Source organism: Stereum hirsutum (genome assembly GCF_000264905.1).
Source record: "Stereum hirsutum FP-91666 SS1 unplaced genomic scaffold STEHIscaffold_13, whole genome shotgun sequence".
Classification (NCBI taxonomy): Eukaryota; Fungi; Basidiomycota; class Agaricomycetes; order Russulales; family Stereaceae; genus Stereum; species Stereum hirsutum.
In genome coordinates this window covers 1464106-1482300 of record NW_006763143.1, presented here as the reverse complement: position 1 = coordinate 1482300, position 18195 = coordinate 1464106, and the positions used below count along the sequence as shown (strand labels likewise).

The 18195-nt window shown below is 50.3% G+C and overlaps 7 protein-coding genes across 7 annotated transcripts; 5 read left to right on the top strand and 2 right to left on the bottom strand.

The window, feature by feature from the left end:
• Positions 1–526: 526 nt before the first annotated feature.
• STEHIDRAFT_170850 (uncharacterized protein) lies at positions 527–2179 on the top strand (the record flags this gene model as incomplete). Its single annotated transcript, XM_007307626.1, has 5 exons — positions 527–805; positions 869–1212; positions 1276–1453; positions 1508–1906; positions 1979–2179. 5 exons carry the CDS (start codon positions 527–529, stop codon positions 2102–2104), a joined length of 1326 nt encoding a protein of 441 aa, XP_007307688.1. The 3' UTR covers positions 2105–2179.
• A 249-nt stretch (positions 2180–2428) lies between these two features.
• STEHIDRAFT_170849 (uncharacterized protein) lies at positions 2429–3851 on the bottom strand. The gene is made up of 3 exons (XM_007307625.1): positions 3650–3851; positions 3528–3593; positions 2429–3475 (listed from the first exon to the last, which is right to left on the bottom strand). Exons 1-3 carry the CDS (start codon positions 3788–3790, stop codon positions 2651–2653), a joined length of 1032 nt encoding a protein of 343 aa, XP_007307687.1. The 5' UTR covers positions 3791–3851; the 3' UTR covers positions 2429–2650.
• Positions 3852–5317: 1466 nt separating this feature from the next.
• Positions 5318–6875, top strand: STEHIDRAFT_101924 (uncharacterized protein; the record flags this gene model as incomplete). Its single annotated transcript, XM_007307624.1, has 5 exons — positions 5318–5596; positions 5661–5971; positions 6031–6202; positions 6277–6672; positions 6750–6875. 5 exons carry the CDS (start codon positions 5318–5320, stop codon positions 6873–6875), a joined length of 1284 nt encoding a protein of 427 aa, XP_007307686.1.
• Positions 6876–7140: 265 nt separating this feature from the next.
• STEHIDRAFT_149078 (uncharacterized protein) lies at positions 7141–9738 on the bottom strand (the record flags this gene model as incomplete). The annotated part of the gene is made up of 11 exons (XM_007307623.1): positions 9178–9738; positions 9056–9144; positions 8929–9000; positions 8763–8871; positions 8683–8709; positions 8538–8620; positions 8433–8483; positions 8285–8379; positions 7861–8216; positions 7377–7791; positions 7141–7312 (listed from the first exon to the last, which is right to left on the bottom strand). Exons 1-11 carry the CDS (start codon positions 9335–9337, stop codon positions 7141–7143), a joined length of 1629 nt encoding a protein of 542 aa, XP_007307685.1. The 5' UTR covers positions 9338–9738.
• Positions 9739–10296: 558 nt separating this feature from the next.
• STEHIDRAFT_83810 (Choline/ethanolaminephosphotransferase) lies at positions 10297–12541 on the top strand. Its single transcript, XM_007307622.1, has 11 exons — positions 10297–10448; positions 10511–10592; positions 10650–10768; positions 10828–10875; positions 10936–10991; positions 11042–11064; positions 11122–11239; positions 11290–11373; positions 11425–11569; positions 11628–11942; positions 12034–12541. The coding sequence occupies exons 1-11, from the start codon at positions 10384–10386 to the stop codon at positions 12245–12247; spliced, it is 1269 nt and encodes a 422-aa protein (XP_007307684.1). The 5' UTR covers positions 10297–10383; the 3' UTR covers positions 12248–12541.
• Positions 12542–12797: 256 nt separating this feature from the next.
• Positions 12798–14732, top strand: STEHIDRAFT_113696 (cysteine proteinase; the record flags this gene model as incomplete). Its single annotated transcript, XM_007307621.1, has 9 exons — positions 12798–13291; positions 13355–13537; positions 13588–13701; positions 13770–13865; positions 13924–14013; positions 14064–14146; positions 14198–14355; positions 14427–14525; positions 14598–14732. 9 exons carry the CDS (start codon positions 12798–12800, stop codon positions 14730–14732), a joined length of 1452 nt encoding a protein of 483 aa, XP_007307683.1.
• A 395-nt stretch (positions 14733–15127) lies between these two features.
• On the top strand, positions 15128–17597 carry STEHIDRAFT_123993 (histidine-tRNA ligase). The gene is made up of 8 exons (XM_007307620.1): positions 15128–15489; positions 15596–15943; positions 16021–16128; positions 16182–16280; positions 16332–16425; positions 16484–16611; positions 16667–17155; positions 17221–17597. Exons 1-8 carry the CDS (start codon positions 15286–15288, stop codon positions 17488–17490), a joined length of 1740 nt encoding a protein of 579 aa, XP_007307682.1. The 5' UTR covers positions 15128–15285; the 3' UTR covers positions 17491–17597.
• The last annotated feature ends 598 nt before the right edge of the window (positions 17598–18195 follow it).

The window sequence follows — 18195 nt, the reverse complement described above, 5'->3', positions numbered from 1 at the left end:
TGCACGATTCGAGTCCGTCCGTCGACAGACATAATGATGGAACTGTCAACTAACTTCCCCTTGCCGCGGTGCACTCTGCGCAACGAGTCAATATCCCAGGAACGCCTAAGGCTGCTTGTCATTCCTGCTCGTCATCAAGTCTTCAAGATCTGTATGATTTAGACGAAAGCAAGCAATGTTGGACATTTGAACGCAATGCGGTATGTTTACATAGCGCTGTGGGCTGTTGACTGTGCCTCCACTGTTGACAATTATTTTGCTTTGAAACTAATCGGTCTGCGCCGCAATTCGACAGCGAGACTTTGTTCCGTCATGCACGAACAAGGCGCTTACGGAAATAGCTCCAGTGACTCGTCGAGCACGACGCACATTGTCGACCGGGTCGCAAGGCCTCATAGAGGAGTCATACTATTCTCTTTCCCTTTCGTGTACGACGCAACCGCAGCCCCTCAATTGGTTGTGGGCGCCATCGTCGAGCACATAAAATGGTTTTCACTCGCATGGCAGTGACTCACAACGGCTCGAGATGAACAGCGCCCCCTCACCTCCCGCTTACTCTGCTGCAAAAGCCCCTGTGTACTCTGCCGAACCAAGAGCCAACGAGACGTTACTGGCCGTGACACGTTCGCATAGAGGACGACATTCCTCTCCCACGCGTACTTTTACCTGGTCCAATGCGTCCATCGCTCTGTCCATTCTTGGGAAGGAGGAAGGGTTAGATAATCCGGTGTACAGTCAGAATGGTCAGATTCGTGCAGAGGTCGCTCTGGAGGACCCGTCAGCCGTAGTGTCTGTTATTGTATATGTGCGTGATTTCATGCACTATTATCAACTCTATTATTAAGTGCAGAATTTTCGTCTATTTCAGCTCAAGGGAATCCTCCAGGTCGAAGTCGACCGGACGACACACGACACATCAGTGGTCGAGGCTTTTAAGAAACCAGTCACCTTTCTAAATCTTACTCAGAATCTCTGGCCCATGCCAGACGAATCGTCGTTGACACCCCCGGCCCAGTGTCCAAGCATACTCCTGTACGAGGAAGCTCTCCCTTCGTCGTACAAAGACGATGTACGGACATGCGAGCTTCCACCTACATTTTCAGCGAGTATTATGGATGTTCAAGGCTTCAATGTCGATTTGGAGTACACGGTTACGGTGTGTGTTGCGAGGCGGCGACAATCCAGATTTCGAAAGTCTGACGTGCACGAAAAGTGCGCCATCTTTCTCGACCTCTCCCGCTTTGGTTTATCCTGACGATAGTCTCCTGTAATTAGGCTGAAAGCCACAATTGTCTACAAGCCACGAACTCGCGCATACCGTCCGGTCTTATCCAACCCGTTTCCGTTTTCTTCAACGATCAAAGCCGTCCCTGAAGAATGGCATCAAGTTCCATCCGAGATGCTCACATACGCTCGTGCTCAGGCTCAGAATGTTGAACCGATCGACTGCCTAGTAAGTTTTCTCAGCTAGTGCTCTCACAAGCTCCCGCTAACTTCATCCTCACAGCTCTTCATCCCCACAGTCAAAATATATTCTCTGACCGAAGACATACCGGTATTCCTCCAACTCCGCGGACGTGTATCGTCTATACGTGCCTTTATGCATACCCCTACAAACCCCTCCGCTCTTTCGACTCTCCTCAAAAAACAACGCACACCGACAAAGCCTCCCGCCCAGCCTATCGTTCGTATATACATCTCGCGCCAGATAACTGCAGCAGCCCATGGCTATTCCCTTCGACGATCGTTCAAAATCGGAGAGGCGACACTACGGTCTCTTCCTCCGGACGCGGACTTAGCGGACCGACCGTATGACGGGTTCGCTAGCTTGGAGTACGAAGGCGAGCTCAGATGCGCGGAGAATGTGACCGTAGGGAGCTTTGCTATGGGTCAGTTATCAGTTAAGGTGGGTCTTCGAAAAGTATAAAACTCCATACATCCAGAGTGCTAACGCTCTGGATCTTCGTGTCGTGTATAGGATTCCATCGTCGTACAGCTCGTTCCTCCCGACCCGGTCAACTCGCCGCTGAAGGAGCACGAGTTTTCACACCCTATAAGACTCGTCACGGATCCTTTCATAGAAGAACCGGATTCTCTTCTCTGACTTGTGGTACGAGAATGAAGTGCTTAGAGCTTTCGTGGCTGCGCGTTTGCTATACTATTGTTTTGTTATCATCCCGTTTCTTGCCTCAATTTGCATATGCTATGCTATCACATACATACGTCTAGATTCACTAGTATTTACTCCGAAGAAACTAGCTTTACGGAGTGTTCGTCCATCCATCGTTAAAATATCTTGATAGTCGAACATATCTGTACAAATATCCGTGGAACGTGAGTAACATTTGCCGTTCGAACGTTCAGGGTACATAGAGGTAGGCGCAATCAAGACCTCGAGATACAATTACAAAAGCATCACAGTCATGGGAGGAGTACAGGGACAAAAGGAACTTCAGCGCAACGTCTGGGAACTCTGTATACAAGGAGTATGAGACTGAAAAGGGTATGACAGGCATTTGAAGAAAACATATAAGAATGGACATGAGAGGCACAATACCTCGAGACATAGAAAAGCATAGGGAACAACGAGGATCGAGTGTGGAGAGCGATAACAAAGACAGGAACAATTGAGGTGCGAAAAGGATATAAATCATTGAGATGCTCGTGCGCCCTTCGACTTCTGACCAGGCTTAGGGCCTCGCTTCAAGTTCAAACCACAAGTCTTCGTATGTCTTCGCATGGCATCACGACGACCGAAAAACTTCCCGCACTTCTTCGTGCACATAAACTTCTTCGGACCGTGGGTGTCCAGATGCCTGATCAAGTCAGACTTCCTCGCTGTGACGCCCTCGCCACACAACTCGCAAACCCACTTCTTACCCTCCTTCCGATAGCCATCCCACTCCCCTATGTCATCGGCTACGCATACTTCGTGAACCTCAACCTCCCGCACGTCATCCGACGTGCAAGGTGTGGAGGGAGCATTCGCGATTATCGCGTGAGGCCCCTCAGAGGAAGTGCTCTCATTTCCGGAAACCGCGAACGATAGTTCACGGTCTTCCGGACCTGAGAGCGTGGAGGACTCATGCGAGAGCCGTCGGTGGTGGTGTGACATACTGTTTTCTTGCTGGAGACCCCTAGGGTCGGACCACTCCATGGATCGTGAGAGATCGTTCTCGAATAGGTCGCTTTGCATGTCGTACGAATCGATTGGAGTAGATGATGATGGCGATGGGGCGGAAAATTCGCGCTCGGAAGCTGACGGAGATTCAGATGGCGATGAGAATGAGAACGGGGATGGAGGACAGTTGAGGTAATCCGAGAGCTGTGGAGGAGAGTCGCTGGGGAGAGTGAAGGGTTGGAAAGGGTGTATTGATCCTGTGTGCGTGAGGGCGTCTTTCAACGACAGGTACGAGGGTAACGCTTCGTCCTCAGTGAACTGGGATATCAACGCGTCCATGTCAGGCATATAGTCCTAACTTAGAAGTTAGATATCCAACAGCCTATCAGAAGGAGAATGAACCCACCAGCGCCACGTCACTGGCTAAACGAGACTGTATCGAATATGCAAAGTCGGCCAATTGTGCCTGATACTGTATAGCGTGCGGATATCAAAAACAATCTTCATCATCGAGGGCAGAGAACATACGAAGTCTTGTGTGGAGGGTGATGAATCTCCGTAGAGATATTCGTAGAGGGCGATGTCGGCCGTCATAGAGGATCGTGAAGAGCTGGACGAGACCCTTTTATCGGACGAAGAAGTAGAAGTTGGGTAGTGGGAAGACTGCATTATCAGTATGTATGAACGAGCGCGGGCTTTGTCTGGTATGTCTCAGAAACCGCGATCTAACTGAAGCGGGGGATGTTCTGGGGTAGATCAGACGAAGCTGTGAAGAAAAGACGCTCTCTGAGAGCGAGACTATATAGTAAGACGCCATACCTTTTCCACGGTCCATAACGGGAGCACCCTCGAACGTTCAAACACAGCAGAAAGATGCTGGGAAAGCCCAGGCTTTGTACCCCATTGCGCCCTCACAGATATAGCATGCAAAGCTTGTTCAAACGTTCCCTCCCACCGGCGTGCGCTGCGATCGCTGCGATCCGAGTACACATCATACGTTCGAACAGCGGACGAGTCAACATGTGCTGTTTTCAGTCTGTTGCCGCAGTACGGGTCTCTCCAAGCGCACGAACTGGCCCAGAAAACGCAGAGAAGAAGGTTCAGGTGGATGCATGACTGTGGTGGTTTGAATCTGAATCATAGGAATGGCCGACGATAGGAATGAGATAGCGAGGGTTGGTCGTGTTCAAGTCGTGTCTGAGTCGTGTCCATCTTCTGCCATCCGACATTTGTGCGAGCTAACGGATGCGGCTATCTGTAGGGTGTTTAGAACGGCTCCAAACTCACAGAGGAGCTTCGGCAGCTCTGTGACAGAGGCTTTAACGGCCATGTGAGCCCAGGATCTGTGCGTATAGGGTTGGTTCAGGGTGCCTAGAATCCTCCGGATAGCCACCTATCAATAGCCACCCAATAATTCACCTGGTTCTACTGATGACCTGCACGTCCATATTTACCACAGTTGGATGCGGATAATCCCGTCTCAATGGAAGGACGGCCATCCGTTCTGAGAAAATGGACCAACTGAACAAATGGCTGCGATGACAGGAAGTCGGAGAGAGTCGGAGTTCTAACGAAACGAACTGCATGGACGACGGAGAGGTTTAGCTTTGACTCGACCGCCATACGGCTCCTAACTTACGCAGGCCCTCCCTAATCCTCCCTCTGCCTCGACTGCGTGCTCGAGGCGTCTATCCATACAAGGGAGCCAATCATCGGACTGCGATTGCCGCGATTAATGCATCATTTCAGGTTTGATACATGCTCACGCAGGTACATCAAGGTCGGTACCGTTTCTATGCCAGTATGTGCACATTCGGGCTCTGGATGTTTCCCATCCAATTGATTAGACCAGGTATTCCGCAAAAACTACTCTCACACAGTTGCTCTGCCAAACGGATCGAGCCCATTCAGAGCGCTGGGGAGTGTCTGACTGGGTGCACATGCCCCATGCGCGGAGCCATGGTTCGACCAGATTGGCACTATACTTACACAGCGCTTCGGTCCAGATTAAGGAACGTATATTGATGGCAGGCTCTCTGGAGTCATTATCTGTCATAAGGCAACTTATGTCGCTTCCGAGACACCTAGTTGAAAACCATATCCTGCGGACCTCTCGAATATCTCACCATCTCGACGCAGTCCTCCTGTTGAAGTACTTAAACATGGAGAAGTAACCTTTTACTCCCAATCAAAACAATGGGAAGCACTTCTCCACCTGCATACTCTCCACCTCGCCGCTCGCCTGCTTACACCGCTGAGCCTGGTTCCAACGAGACACGCATAGCTGTTACATCGCGGAGAGCTCGCCGTTCGGCTCCATCTCGTACTTTTACTTGGCGGAATGACACTGTCACTCTGTCTATTCTGGGGAAAGAGGAGGGTGTGGCAAGCCCGACCTACGGTAGGAGTGGGGTAGTCAGTGCCGAAATCAGCATAAACTCGGATACAGCGTCTATCATGTCTGTCGCCGTTCAGGTTCGTGCATCTGCTATCCCTCTTCCATTTAATCTTGCACGGTTTGTCTGAATGTTCGCTGAAGATACAAGGTGTCATGAAACTATCGATTATGGATACAGCCTATGCGGAAGTCCCCGTTTTTCTTCGCTCATACACGCTTTGGAGCAAACACTCTCAAACGCCTTCGTCCGAAATGTGCCCTGGAACACTGCTATTCGAGGATATCCTCTCGCTGACCTACGAAGACGGCGGACATACGTACGACCTTCCGCCTACTTATAAAGTGCAGTTACCCGGCCCTACTGGCCTCGACGTCGATTGCAGCTACAATATCACCGTCTGCGTCACGAAATCGAGTGATTCGAGACTCTGGCGGTCGCATATCCGTGACAAGTCCGTAGAATCACTGTTTCCAAGTCGGAGGCTAGTCTCACGAGGCTTTGAACTAACAGACTGGTGGCAGAAATAGTCTATCGTCCGCGAGCTAGAGCCTACCGACCGATTCTATCCTCACCCTTCCCGTTCTCCTCCACAATCAAAGCGGTACCTGAAGAATGGCGTCAGGTTCCTTCGAAAATGGTTCCATATCCCAGTCAATCACATATCGAAGCCATCGATTGTCTGGTGAGCCGTTTGTATTGCTGTGACCATTATACACGGCCAGCAATCACTCAGACAAGACTGTTTCTATTCTGCAGCTTTTCATCCCAGCCGTCCAGATTTACTCCCTCAGCGATAACATCCCTGTCTACCTCCAACTCCGTGGCCGTGTATCCTCCCTTCGCGCATTCATGCACACCGCACCTCCAACCTCCGCACTCTCTTCCCTCTTCCGCCATTCAGTCACCCCTCAACCTCCCGAACAACCCACAGTCAGCGTCTTCCTCTCTCGCCAGGTCACGGTCTCCATCCAAGGACAACGTGCCACGAGGCTGATCAAGCTCGGCGAAGCCAACCTCTGCTCGATTCCTCCGGACGTGAACTTGGCTATGCAGGACCATGATGGATTGGCAAATCTGGATTATGAGGGGGAGGTTAGGTGTACGCAGGATGAGACGGTCGGGAGTTTCTTCACGAGGCAGTTGCTTGTCAAGGTTCGTCAAAGTGTTCTGGCTAGTAGAATGTTAGGCAATGGTTGACTCGATATGACGGCTTACTGTATGATTTGCAGGACCATATTGTGGTGCACCTCGTCCCATCCGGTACGGAGAGGTCCCCGTTGCAAGAGCATAGGAATTCGTATCCTATCAGGCTCGTCACGGAACCATTTCAAGAGGAGCCTGACATCGACACGTAGCATGCAACCCTTCTTCGAGGCACCAACGATCTTCCGGCATTAGACAGATCCACGACGTCTAGCGTATGTGTACGAGTTAATAGTGTTGCAATTATGTTGTATTACTAGGCTATATGTAAATCACTAACTAGACACGACCATAAACAGTTACAACAAGTAAGAGGATATCATGATGACCATCGCCGAGTCAAGAACAAATCGAGAAGGAAACTTCCAAACACAACAAGAGATTACATCGAAACGTCATCGAAACCCCTCGTCCAAATCAGTCATGCCACCTTGGCTCAGCGTGCATCTTCGCCCTCGGAGTATACTTCTCTGGCTTGCCGTTGAGCGTCTGGACCGCGTCTGCCTGCATCCGAATCCTCACGGTTCTGTGCACATTGATACCGTTCATGTGTTGCTTGGGTATCTTGCGAGGGCGAGCCATGTTCACTCTGAGCGAGAAGACAAAATTAGTATTCATGGCCAACGTTCAAGCAGACGTCTGAAAAGACACACCTGAAAGTATCCACCACCGATCGATCCGGCTGTGTTGACCTGACTTTCAACGGCAGGACTTCAAGAATCCACCAGCCCTTGGCCAGCTTCAGTTGGTCATACATCGGGCACAACGCGTCTCTCAAGTCCTCTTCCTCCTCCGTCAACGTCCCCCAGTCACCAGTCTCATCAAAGGATTCGACTTTTTGGTCGACATCCTCATTCTTGATGGGAGGATAGGAGTATGACAAGATCGGTGGCGAACGTGGGCGAACGAAGGGATAGAGATGGTTAGGGTCCATGCCGATGTACTTGAACATCTCGCGATGGAATTGGATGCCGGTGTTACAACGGAAGCATTCGCGAATCATCCATCTCAAGGGGATCCGCGCGAGCGAATGACGAGTCCCGTTCTTGACAGATCCGCCACCGATATCTGGTTCAAAGCGCAGCAAGTCGTTGTGTCAGTGTTAGTTCCATTCACAAACCAGAAGACGAAACGAACCGGTGTGACAACCAGCGAACCAAACCTCCAACACGTCCGTCTCCACGATCGGAACATCATAATCCTTCTCGAGATGTTTACTCCCCACCTTCTGACCGGCGTGTGAATGAGGATGACGAGGATTTGCGCCACCGTTCGCAGACTGCGGATGCCTTGGTTTTTGGTTCGAACGAGGCATCTCGCCTGGTTGAGTACCGAGCGCGTGGATATGCTGCGGCGACTTCTGAAAGTGGTTGGCCTTGAACTTAGCGCGGTGCTCATCGAGGGCAATGGCGTGGCGGAAGTAGCGGATTGCCGTATTGGATGTTGTGAACGGTAGGTGGCGAGGAACCAAACCCACAGAGGCAACTGTGTCCCTATATTAGTCGACGTCAGTCGGCAGTCAGCATAGTTTGAGGAGCAGGAAAGGTAAGGGTAAGCTGACCAGACTCCAAGGAATTCGATCTCAACATCTACGGAGAATGTTCTCTTGAACAGTGTACTCTGGCTCCATCCTTTCTCGTCGCCACGAGTGAACATCTAACAATAACCATCAGGTAAGGGCTGCGCCATACGTCGGCGTTTTTGCTTACCTTGTACGCGAACGGCACCTGTTGTTTGTTAGACGCAGGGAGAAGCCCGACCTAATGAAGAAGCTCATCAGCGCCGATGCGGGACGATAAGACAAAGAAGGCGACCTTGTGAATCATTCCGGCCAACGCTCTCGCAGTGTACGCGCCCCGAGAAAAGCCAAATATGCAGATTTTGTCCTCCGCTTGGTCTGTACAGCAAGAGTTGGTTAGATATAGTGGTCGTACGTCGAGGTTACAGGATGGTATTTACAGTGCTCCATAAGGAATTCGTATCCGGCTTGCAAAAGACTAATCAGACCTAGTAGCAAGGTAGGGATGTTGCATACATACCCATGACGTGAGCGTCAAGATTCTGCGCGACTGCCATGTCCACCATCTTCGAGAACTTTGCGTAGGCGGGAGTAGCGATCTGTGGGATGGTGTATGTTCCGATACCCGCCTTCGAAAGATTCTTCAGTATTGATATACCAGAGGTGTACATGAGTAGTATATCCACCTGATAGTAGACCATTTGCTGGTCCCTGTCATCTTTCTTGAGCATGGAAAAGAACTGTACAATGTTCGAGTTCTGAAATGGGCCACAGTAAGTTCTGAGTGATCGATGACGCGCCACATAGACTCACATCATCATCGAACTGATCGCCCGTACCGTCGTAAGCGACAATCAGAGTTCTGTAGGTGTGCGATGGCGGAACGACGCTGTCATCATAGGCTGCGCCATAGCGAGTATCGTCAGACAGATCACCAGGGGGCTCGGAGGTGGTGGATGTGCCAGATAGTAGAGGTCGCTCTGTGGGTGCAGCGCTATTGGTATTCTGGAGGGGCGGTGGTCTCCCGTTGACTTTGAAGGCAACATTTCGAGTGCCAGGCTCGCTCGCGGCGCGGAAATGCATGGGGAGCGGCATGGTCAGAGGAAGTCGGTGGATGAAAGAGAAGGTGAAGAGGAAGAGATGATGTCGTTTGCGGCGTAGGCGCGAGGATATTTATCACCGCCGAACTGAATAGGATGCGGCGGCTTCCATGCAAATCACTATTTGGCGCTGACTGACGGCATTGTATGGAAGACTGGAGTCGCGCCCACGGGAGCACAAGAATAGCAGGCGGCGAATGCGACCCAAGCGTATTGACCCAAGTATTTTCACTTTGTTCTTGCGGTTGAGGATATGATCGGTTGACGAGGAAGGAGGTTGTCTTTTGGCGCAGCAGAAGGAGGCCAATGAGCGAAGAGAGGATGTCTGTCGAGAGTTATCACCAAGGTATCACAACCCTGTGTCCGGTTGATCCTGACGCCTCGGACGATTGGCGCCACTTGTCTTCCATATGTTCATTTGAAGACATCTCCAAGGAAGTAGACTGGACAAACTTGCTCAAGTTACTGCAAAGAGGTCGACCAAGCCAAGGTATGACAGGTACTTGATCAAGAAGAGGACGAGAACATCGGATGGCGGGTGATAGAAGTGGGTCCACGGCTAGCAGTAACTCCCGTCGATGCTTCGCCATTAGTATGCTGAGAACGTAAGAGGTCAAGTAAGATTTAGGATGGGAGAGGAGTCGGTTTGCGTATGCCCAAGCTCGCACTGTGGATCCTATTAAAGTAGCACTCCAAAGGCAGAAGAGATGCACAGAAACTACAGTTGGCAGAAAGTTTTTCCAAGACTCGAGAATCACTAGTCACCGGTACGGAGCAGAGGAAGGAAGCGTGTGCAGGTGGTCGACGAGGGTGGCGCGTGTCATTGGCTCCGAGGTCTTCACTCCTAACCCTATCCTCAGTTTATGCTGTCATCCTTTTGCAGTCAAATTTGCCCGTTCGCTCCTTCTCGTTTCTGAACACTCAACTCTCGTAGAATCTTCTGCTCCCCGAACCCTTATGTTTTGACGACCTTACGGACCCTACTTCCACGTATTGACGAGCCTCCTCCACTCCATTTTTACCTTGTGCTATTCCGACGCGATGGGCTACATTCCTGATCATGCACTTGCTGGGTTGAAGAATTACAAGTACAAGGGCGTAGACAAGTGCGTTCTTCTTGTTAATAGGTGCATTCACTGTGTACCCAGTCTGAAATGGGCCCATTGAGGTCTTTGCTGTCGAACTACGTTTTGAACCCGTACTGGAACTGGCTGGTCACATTGTGGCCCAAATCGGTGGCACCCAACACGGTGAGCTATAACAACAATTGATCAGGGGTCTCCGCAAGCTCAACAACTGCACCGTAGATTACTCTAACTGGACTTTGTTTGGTCGTAATTAACCTCGCAACCCTGTTGTATTATGATCCTGAATATAAGACTGTCGGAGGTGGTGCGCAAGGTCCACCGAATTGGGTGTACTTCACGCAAGTCCAGCTCTGTCGTTCACACCACACTCGGTCATGCTAAAAGGAGTTCTCAATAGCTGGGCTGCTGGGTTGTTTATGTATCAGAGCCTCGATGCGATTGACGGGTGAATTGTTGTTTAGTACTCCACAGGATCAAATGCTGATTTATATTTGTTGTCGAACAGTAAACAAGCAAGGAGAACCGGGATGGCAGGTCCGTTAGGCGAGATGTTTGATCACGGTCAGCTCTATAACTTTTGTCTGGTGCTGGAGATGCTGATATCCATACAGGATGCGATGCGTTGAATACCACCGTGAGGGATTTCATCTCACTTCGACACTTCGGGACGTCGGACGCTGATAGAGCATAGTTCGAAGTTGTTCTGGCAGCTCACGCCCTGAACCTCGGCCGCTCATGGTGGACCGTCGCCTCTCAAATTGCCACTCTCGCGAATTTCTATCTTACGACATGGGAGGAATACCACACAGGTATGCCCCTTCGCCTCTATTATCTGTACCATCAATTCATGTCAAAGCAGGTCAGCTTTTCCTTGGTGTCTTCTCTGGCCCAGTAGAGGGTATCATCATGATATGTGGTCTATATGTTGTCACTGGATTCAAGGGTAAACTTATAATCTCCGTCAACTGCAGCCCATTATTGAGTTCTTTGATAGGGCCCACGTTCTGGGATCAAAAGATCTTGGCAGTCACCGGCCTGGATAAGGTGGATTTGGTTGCCCGTTATATTCCTGATATTGGTCTCAATGACTCTTTCATGGTATTCGGCACCTTCGGTCTGGCTTTCAACATTCTCACCAGGTCTTATCACATTCACCGATGTACGTTGACAAAAGAAATACTGACGAGGTAATTGCAGTTACTCCAACGTATACAAGTCCCGTCGCGAATCCAATAAATCCGCCCTCCAACCTCTTCTTTACCTTGCACCGTTCCCTCTGTCCGCTCTCGTCCAATGCGCGTGGCTGAGTGCTCCCATTCCGACGAAGAGCGCCATTCTATACTCGCCCATGTTCTTACCTTTCGTATCGGCGTGGGGGCTGCAGTTCGCTCACCAGGTCGGGCGGATGATTTTGGCCCATGTCACCAGCCAGCCGTTCCCATGGTGGGACTCGATGTGGATTTGGAGTATCGTCGGCGCTTTGGATGCCAACATGCCTCGATTGATCGGACGGTGCGTCTTTTAATACCTTTGCATTTATGCCTTTGAATCTTCGCATCAACGTCCTAGACAAAGTCACTAAACTAAGAACGTGATCATTCAGGCAACCGATCATTCAATCTACTCCCGAACGCACCGCAATCTTCGTCGGCCTCACCTTTGTCGTCGCGTTCCTCTCATACGCTCGCTTCGTTGTCCTCGTCATCAACGACATCACGAACTATCTCGGGATCGCATGCCTTACGGTTCGCAAGAAGGATGAGAGGGGATCTTGGCATCGGTCGTCGTCGTGGGACCAGATTAAAAAGCAGGACTAAAAGGAATAAGGCGTTCGGCTCTCCATTGACTCCAGCTACTTCACGAAAGATCGAGTAGAAGTTGTTATCCAGGTGGATGTGTTCTTCGCGATCTTACACACGTTTCCTAAGCACGCAGGATTGTTAGTCCCTTTTAACTCTGTTGCTGTCAATGCCCGTGCTTGATTATGGACAGAATCCTGCACTTACGATCCGGCATGATGTTTCTCGTTCTTACTGTTTCATCGAACGCTGCTTACTAGTTAGAATGATACTTTATAAACGCTTAACTCGGTGTCGGTTGGCGCACCTCATACTTTAGTGCATCTCATTATCTCGTTAGACTTGGTCGACAGCACGTCCCTCTGCAAGCAACTGAGCTGTACCGCGTCGCGTATGTTTGCTGCGTGTCATGCCACGCCACTCAATATGTTCGTCGACCACGTGCTGTCCGTGCGGTGTTTACCTAAAATAACGTTCCATGTTTGATTCTGCTGCCCAAGCGAACGTCCTGCCATGACCCTCACCTTCCCACCTTGTCCTTCTGCTCCCCCATTCTCTAAACTATATCATGTCTGCAAAAGGTCATCAGACGGAAAAAGGTCCGATAAGCAAGAAGGAGCTGTTGTCTCGAATTGCAGCTGGAGAAGACGGTATAGTAGTTCCCTCACTGGCAAATCAGGATTGGGCTGCGTTCCAACAGGACAGCTTGAGAGATCCGACACTGATCAACTTTTTGTCTTGTGTACTAGTTCCTATTCTCACCTGGCTGTATCCTGATATTACCGCTTCAGAATTGCGCGAGGCTCAACTCCTGGGGAGCGCTTACGGTCGGCCCAGAAAACGGCTACGCATTGTGGCCGCTTATCGCCTTCCGCCCGTCCGTATGGCTGATACCATGACCCGAAGAGCCCAACCGTCGACTTCCAAAGCAAATGCAAACGAGTCGATTGACGTAGAAATGGCCGGGCTGTCTACTGTCGACTCGAACGGTGATGCAGGTAACTCGCACGCAACTCGCCACACCGAGGCCTTGAGTGTTCTTCCCGACGTGCTTCCTCCTACGTACGCATGATGAAACCTGCTCCACAAACGATGATACGTTGACTGATTTGGGAACGCTCATAGGGTTCAGGAACTCGACGACCCCATGGAAATCTTCCGGAAAACGACTCCACCAGTAAACGTGAACCACCGTACTTCCAAGAAGGCGCAGCCTACCCATCCGCCTTTGCAGTCTTCCTCAGATGTGGCGTCCACATCCATCACAGCTCTCTCCCAACCCTCCGTTGCAGAAGACACTGGTCGGATGTATGTTGCTCGGCGATCTCATCATAAATCCATACTCATTATCATTTCAGTGCCATCTCGTTCCCTTCAAAGGACCTTGACGCCTCTCACATATACAGCAAGGACTTGCGTCGTCTGACTCCTGGAGAATTCTTGAATGATGAATTAATTGAATTGGGGTTGAAGTACGTCCATATCGCTGCTAGTATGGAGGATACCGGACGTTCGGGACTGAGCGCATCCTCTTGAACAGATTCGCAAGAAGCGATCTACAGATCAGAAGGCCTGGTGCCTTGGACCGAATTCATTTCTTCAACACGTTTTTCTATACTAAGGTCGACCAAGAGGAGTATGTTGCCACTTCTTCAGGTCTGATATTGAGTATGTATTCATGATTTGGAATACAGTCTGCAGAAGGGATATGACCTTGTGAAAAAGTGGACCAACGGCGTTGATATCTTCGAGAAGAGGTTCATCATCATCCCGGTTCACGAGCGGTTCGTCTATAGACTCTTCTAGTATCTGACGCTGGTATTGATATCCTCAGTTTCCGTGTCGCAGCCTACACTGGTATCTCGCCATCGTATGCAATCCGAGTGGAATCCTCCAACGATCTGGTGAACAGCACAGGTCAGTAGCCTTGCGTGCTGTATGCCACCATGTCATTCACTAACTCATCAGGACGTAGAAGTGCACGTATCTATATAATCGACTCTCTCAACCATCCTCGAGACCGCGCCAAGGCTGTCTTGACTTCGTATCTAGCCAAAGAGGCGGTTCATAGGGGAAAACTGAAGAGCGAGAAGGACGCGGTTGAACCGTCATTCATAAGAGCGAAAGTACGGATTATCTGTTATCAAATCTCCCGTTTCTACCATCTTACATCTTCTAACATCATCCCTTTCCAAAGGCTCCTGAACAAACGAACTACTGCGATTGTGGGGTCTATCTGATTCACTTCGCAAAGGTCTTCATCAACCACCCAGATAGAACTGAACGCGTAATGAAGGTACGTTAGCTATGCAAAACCGAAAGTCATCCACCGATTGACTCTTGATCTCACCGTTATTTCTTCCTTTAGGCAGTAACTGACATCAGAGAGGCCAAGCAGCACCGACATTGGAGGGTAGGCAAAATTCAGGAATTGCGGGATGGTCTCCTACGTCGCATCCAGGAGCTGTCTGAAACACGTCTATCTGAGCAAGGAGCCTTGTGATCATGCCCTTCAACTGGTTACTGTATTCGGCTTCCTTATTATGACACGATCGACGACAACAATTTGTAGAAGGCCGCACCTCCACCAGTCTGACCAAACATCCGAGTCTGGGTGCTTCATCGTGTACATACCTGTTGTTTAGAACGGTAGTAGAATAGAATGTGCTTCATAACCTCCTACTCATCCGATGCTACGCCTGACTCTAAACAACTTTGACCGTGCTTTGAGTTCCTCCCTATGTTTGCGGGCCACATATGTATTGTCTCAACGAAGGACGTAAACTGCTGTGGCGTCGAGCTAGCCGCTCAAAAGGTGATCGAGTCATGACGCGAACCGCCAAAAAAGTCAAGCAAGTGTGGCCCGGAATAAAAGTATCTGGATGCACCATCTTCTCCGCCGTCTCTCCCATCGATCCTATCCCTCTCCCCTTCGCCCTGTACATACCACATTCACCTTCCCGACCTCCATCAATCACCACCGCATCAATCGCCCCCATATTCACCCTTGTCGACAAAATCACACGTCCAGCAATAATAGATCATTGAAGAACGAGATGGCCACAGCGGAATCATTGTCTGCGGAGATCGAGGAACAGACGAAGTTGTTCAATAAGTTGAGGTTAGAGAATGCGGAACCGGCTGCGATGGAGGATGTTAGGAAGAGGCTTGGGGAGTTGAAGAAGGCTTTGGGACAGTTGAATGCGCAGGCTGGAGGGAGTGGAAAGAAGAAGGAGAGGCTGCTGTTGAAGACACCAAAGGTGTGTTCATGTTCGCGCTCATGTTCTCATCCTATCCGTGACCTAAATTTCGTGCTAATCGGATGGTTTTTCCTACATACCTATCGTTCGTGTTATTACTCCCTAGGGTACACGAGACTATGGCCCCGGCGAGATGTTCTGTCGTGAACACGTCGAACGCATCGTCAAAGAATGTTTCGTGCTCTATGGCGGATGTGCCCTCGATACCCCCGTCTTTGAACGAAAAGACATCCTCGCAGGCAAATACGGCGAGGACGCGAAGCTGATCTTCGACCTTGAAGACCAGGGTGGCGAACAGCTCGCACTGCGATACGATCACACCGTTCCGCTTGCACGATACCTCGCCATGGGAGGCGCGACGAACACGCAGTCGAAACTGTGGCAGGTGGGGAAGGTGTATCGGAGAGATAATCCTGTGATGAGCAAGGGGAGGATGAGAGAGTTCTTGCAGGCGGTATGTGCGTTTGTTCCGTGGCGTTGTGTTGAATATTTGGAGGTTAGGGTTGCTGAAGTGAGGATATGTGGTTCTAGGACTTTGATATCTCGGGAATATGGGACTCGATGATTCCGGATGCGGAGATCATCAGTCTGGTGTGCACAATCCTTTCACGGTTGGATGTTGGGACATTCACTATCAAGGTGTGTGGCTTTGTGGTCTTCGTGGCGGTGTGGTGCTCAACTTTCTTTTGAAGCTCAACAACCGTAAAATTCTGGATGGTATCTTCGAAGTCTGTGGCGTTCCAGCCGACAAGATTCGCCCAATATCCTCAGCTGTGGATAAGCTGGACAAGGTGCGACTTAAACCTTCTCAGGGTGGCGAACATCCAATAATATCGGGTTAGCTTCCTTGGGCAGATGTCAAGAAGGAGATGACAGAAGAGAAGGGCCTTGACCCAGTTTGCGCAGACAAGATCGGCGAGTATGTCAAGTACAAAGGTAAGGTTGACTACATCATTGCCGTTTCCAAACGGTCGGCTGAGCATCACTCCCAAAGGCGGAAAGGATCTTTTGGAGCAACTTCTCACAGACGCCACACTGACCGCCAACTCAAGAGCGAAAGAAGGTCTCGAAGAGATGAAGACCCTCTTCTCCTACCTTGAGGTGTACAAAGTCATAGACAAGGTTCGTCTCACTTTCTCACCAGACTCTAGTCATCATACTCATATACTCTGTCCAGATCTCATTCGACCTCTCTCTCGCACGAGGTCTCGACTACTACACCGGCATCATCTACGAAGCCATCGTCGAAGCCTCCGCACCTCCAGGTTTCAAATCCGCCAACGCCCTCGCCGCCTCTGATGCCCCCCAAACCGCCCCTCAACCAGCACCCCCCTCCAAAAAGAAATCCAAAAAATCCGCTGCGGCAGAACCCGAAGAAGAAGAGATCGACGAATCCCAGGTCGGAGTGGGGTCGATCGCTGCAGGCGGTCGATACGATAACCTCGTTGCGATGTTCACATCCGCTGCAGCTGGGGAGACGAAGAAGGGCATGCCGTGTGTGGGTATCAGTATTGGGATGGACAGGATCTTCGCGCTCGTGTGGCCGAAATGGGTGGAGAAGGGGATGAGGAGTAAGGAGGTTATGGTGTATGTGATGGCTGCGGGTGATGGGCTGTTGAAAGAGAGGATGGAGTTGGTGCAGGAGTTGAGGGAGGCTGGTATCAAGGTCAGTGAAATACTGCTCAGTAATATATTAGTGGCTGATCGCCGTTTTGGTTATTATCGCTGCAGACCGACTTCTTGGCCAAGAACAAGCCAAAACTTCCTGCTCAATTCGCTGCCGGCGAACGAGACGAAGTCCCCTTCGCGATCATCCTCGGCGCAGACGAGCTGAAGGCTGGGCTCGTGAAGGTCAAGGAGCAGAGATGGCAGCTCGTCGACGGGAAAAAGACGAAGGTCGAGTCGTCCGAAACTGGTCAGGAAGTGAAGAGGGCTGAATTGATCGATTGGCTCAAGAGTACGCAGGCGTTCAAGGAGTGGTCGACTGGCAAGTGGATGTGAGGTGGCTACAAAACCGTAGAAGCTACATATTGCTAGAGAAGTATTTTAGGTGTAGTCCTGTATATCGTTTTCGATCCTTTGTCTGGATCAATCAGGTCTTAGCGTCCATCAAAATTCCGAGGGTGTCTGCCTGTCTCATCATCAATGGTAAGTTACGACGGGCCGATGACACCGACTCACTGCTTGACTTTGTGTCTTATAGTGAAAAGCGTTCTTCTGAAATACTGAACAGATCTCATCAATCTTCCTCACTGACGAGCTTGACTGCTTAGCATTTTTGGGCCACGGAAGCGAAGACAGTAAAGTGGCGCTGGCCAACCCGCCGGGTCCTGCCGCCGGGTCCGAGGTCAGGTGAATGGAAGGATGCGCCTGTTGTTCCTTGACCATTGGTTCAATGCTCGAGAATACCGCACAAGTTTGTATGATTGTTTGTATCCTTACGATGTATGTAAGACAGAGCTCAAGCATAAACGGGGTCATCACGTGCAGCGTGACAACGAGTGACACTTCCGCGTTGAAAGTGCGACATTTAATGCCTCGCCTGACATAGCGGACGCTCCCTAGACACACACAGCTCGAAATGAGACAATCGGTTTCCAACATTTATTAGTATAAATACAGTACTCTCTTTAGTATGCAACAGAATTCTACCAAATGCTCCCTGACTTGTCGGTATAGCCTCACAGTGTCGACAGCGGTAATTGT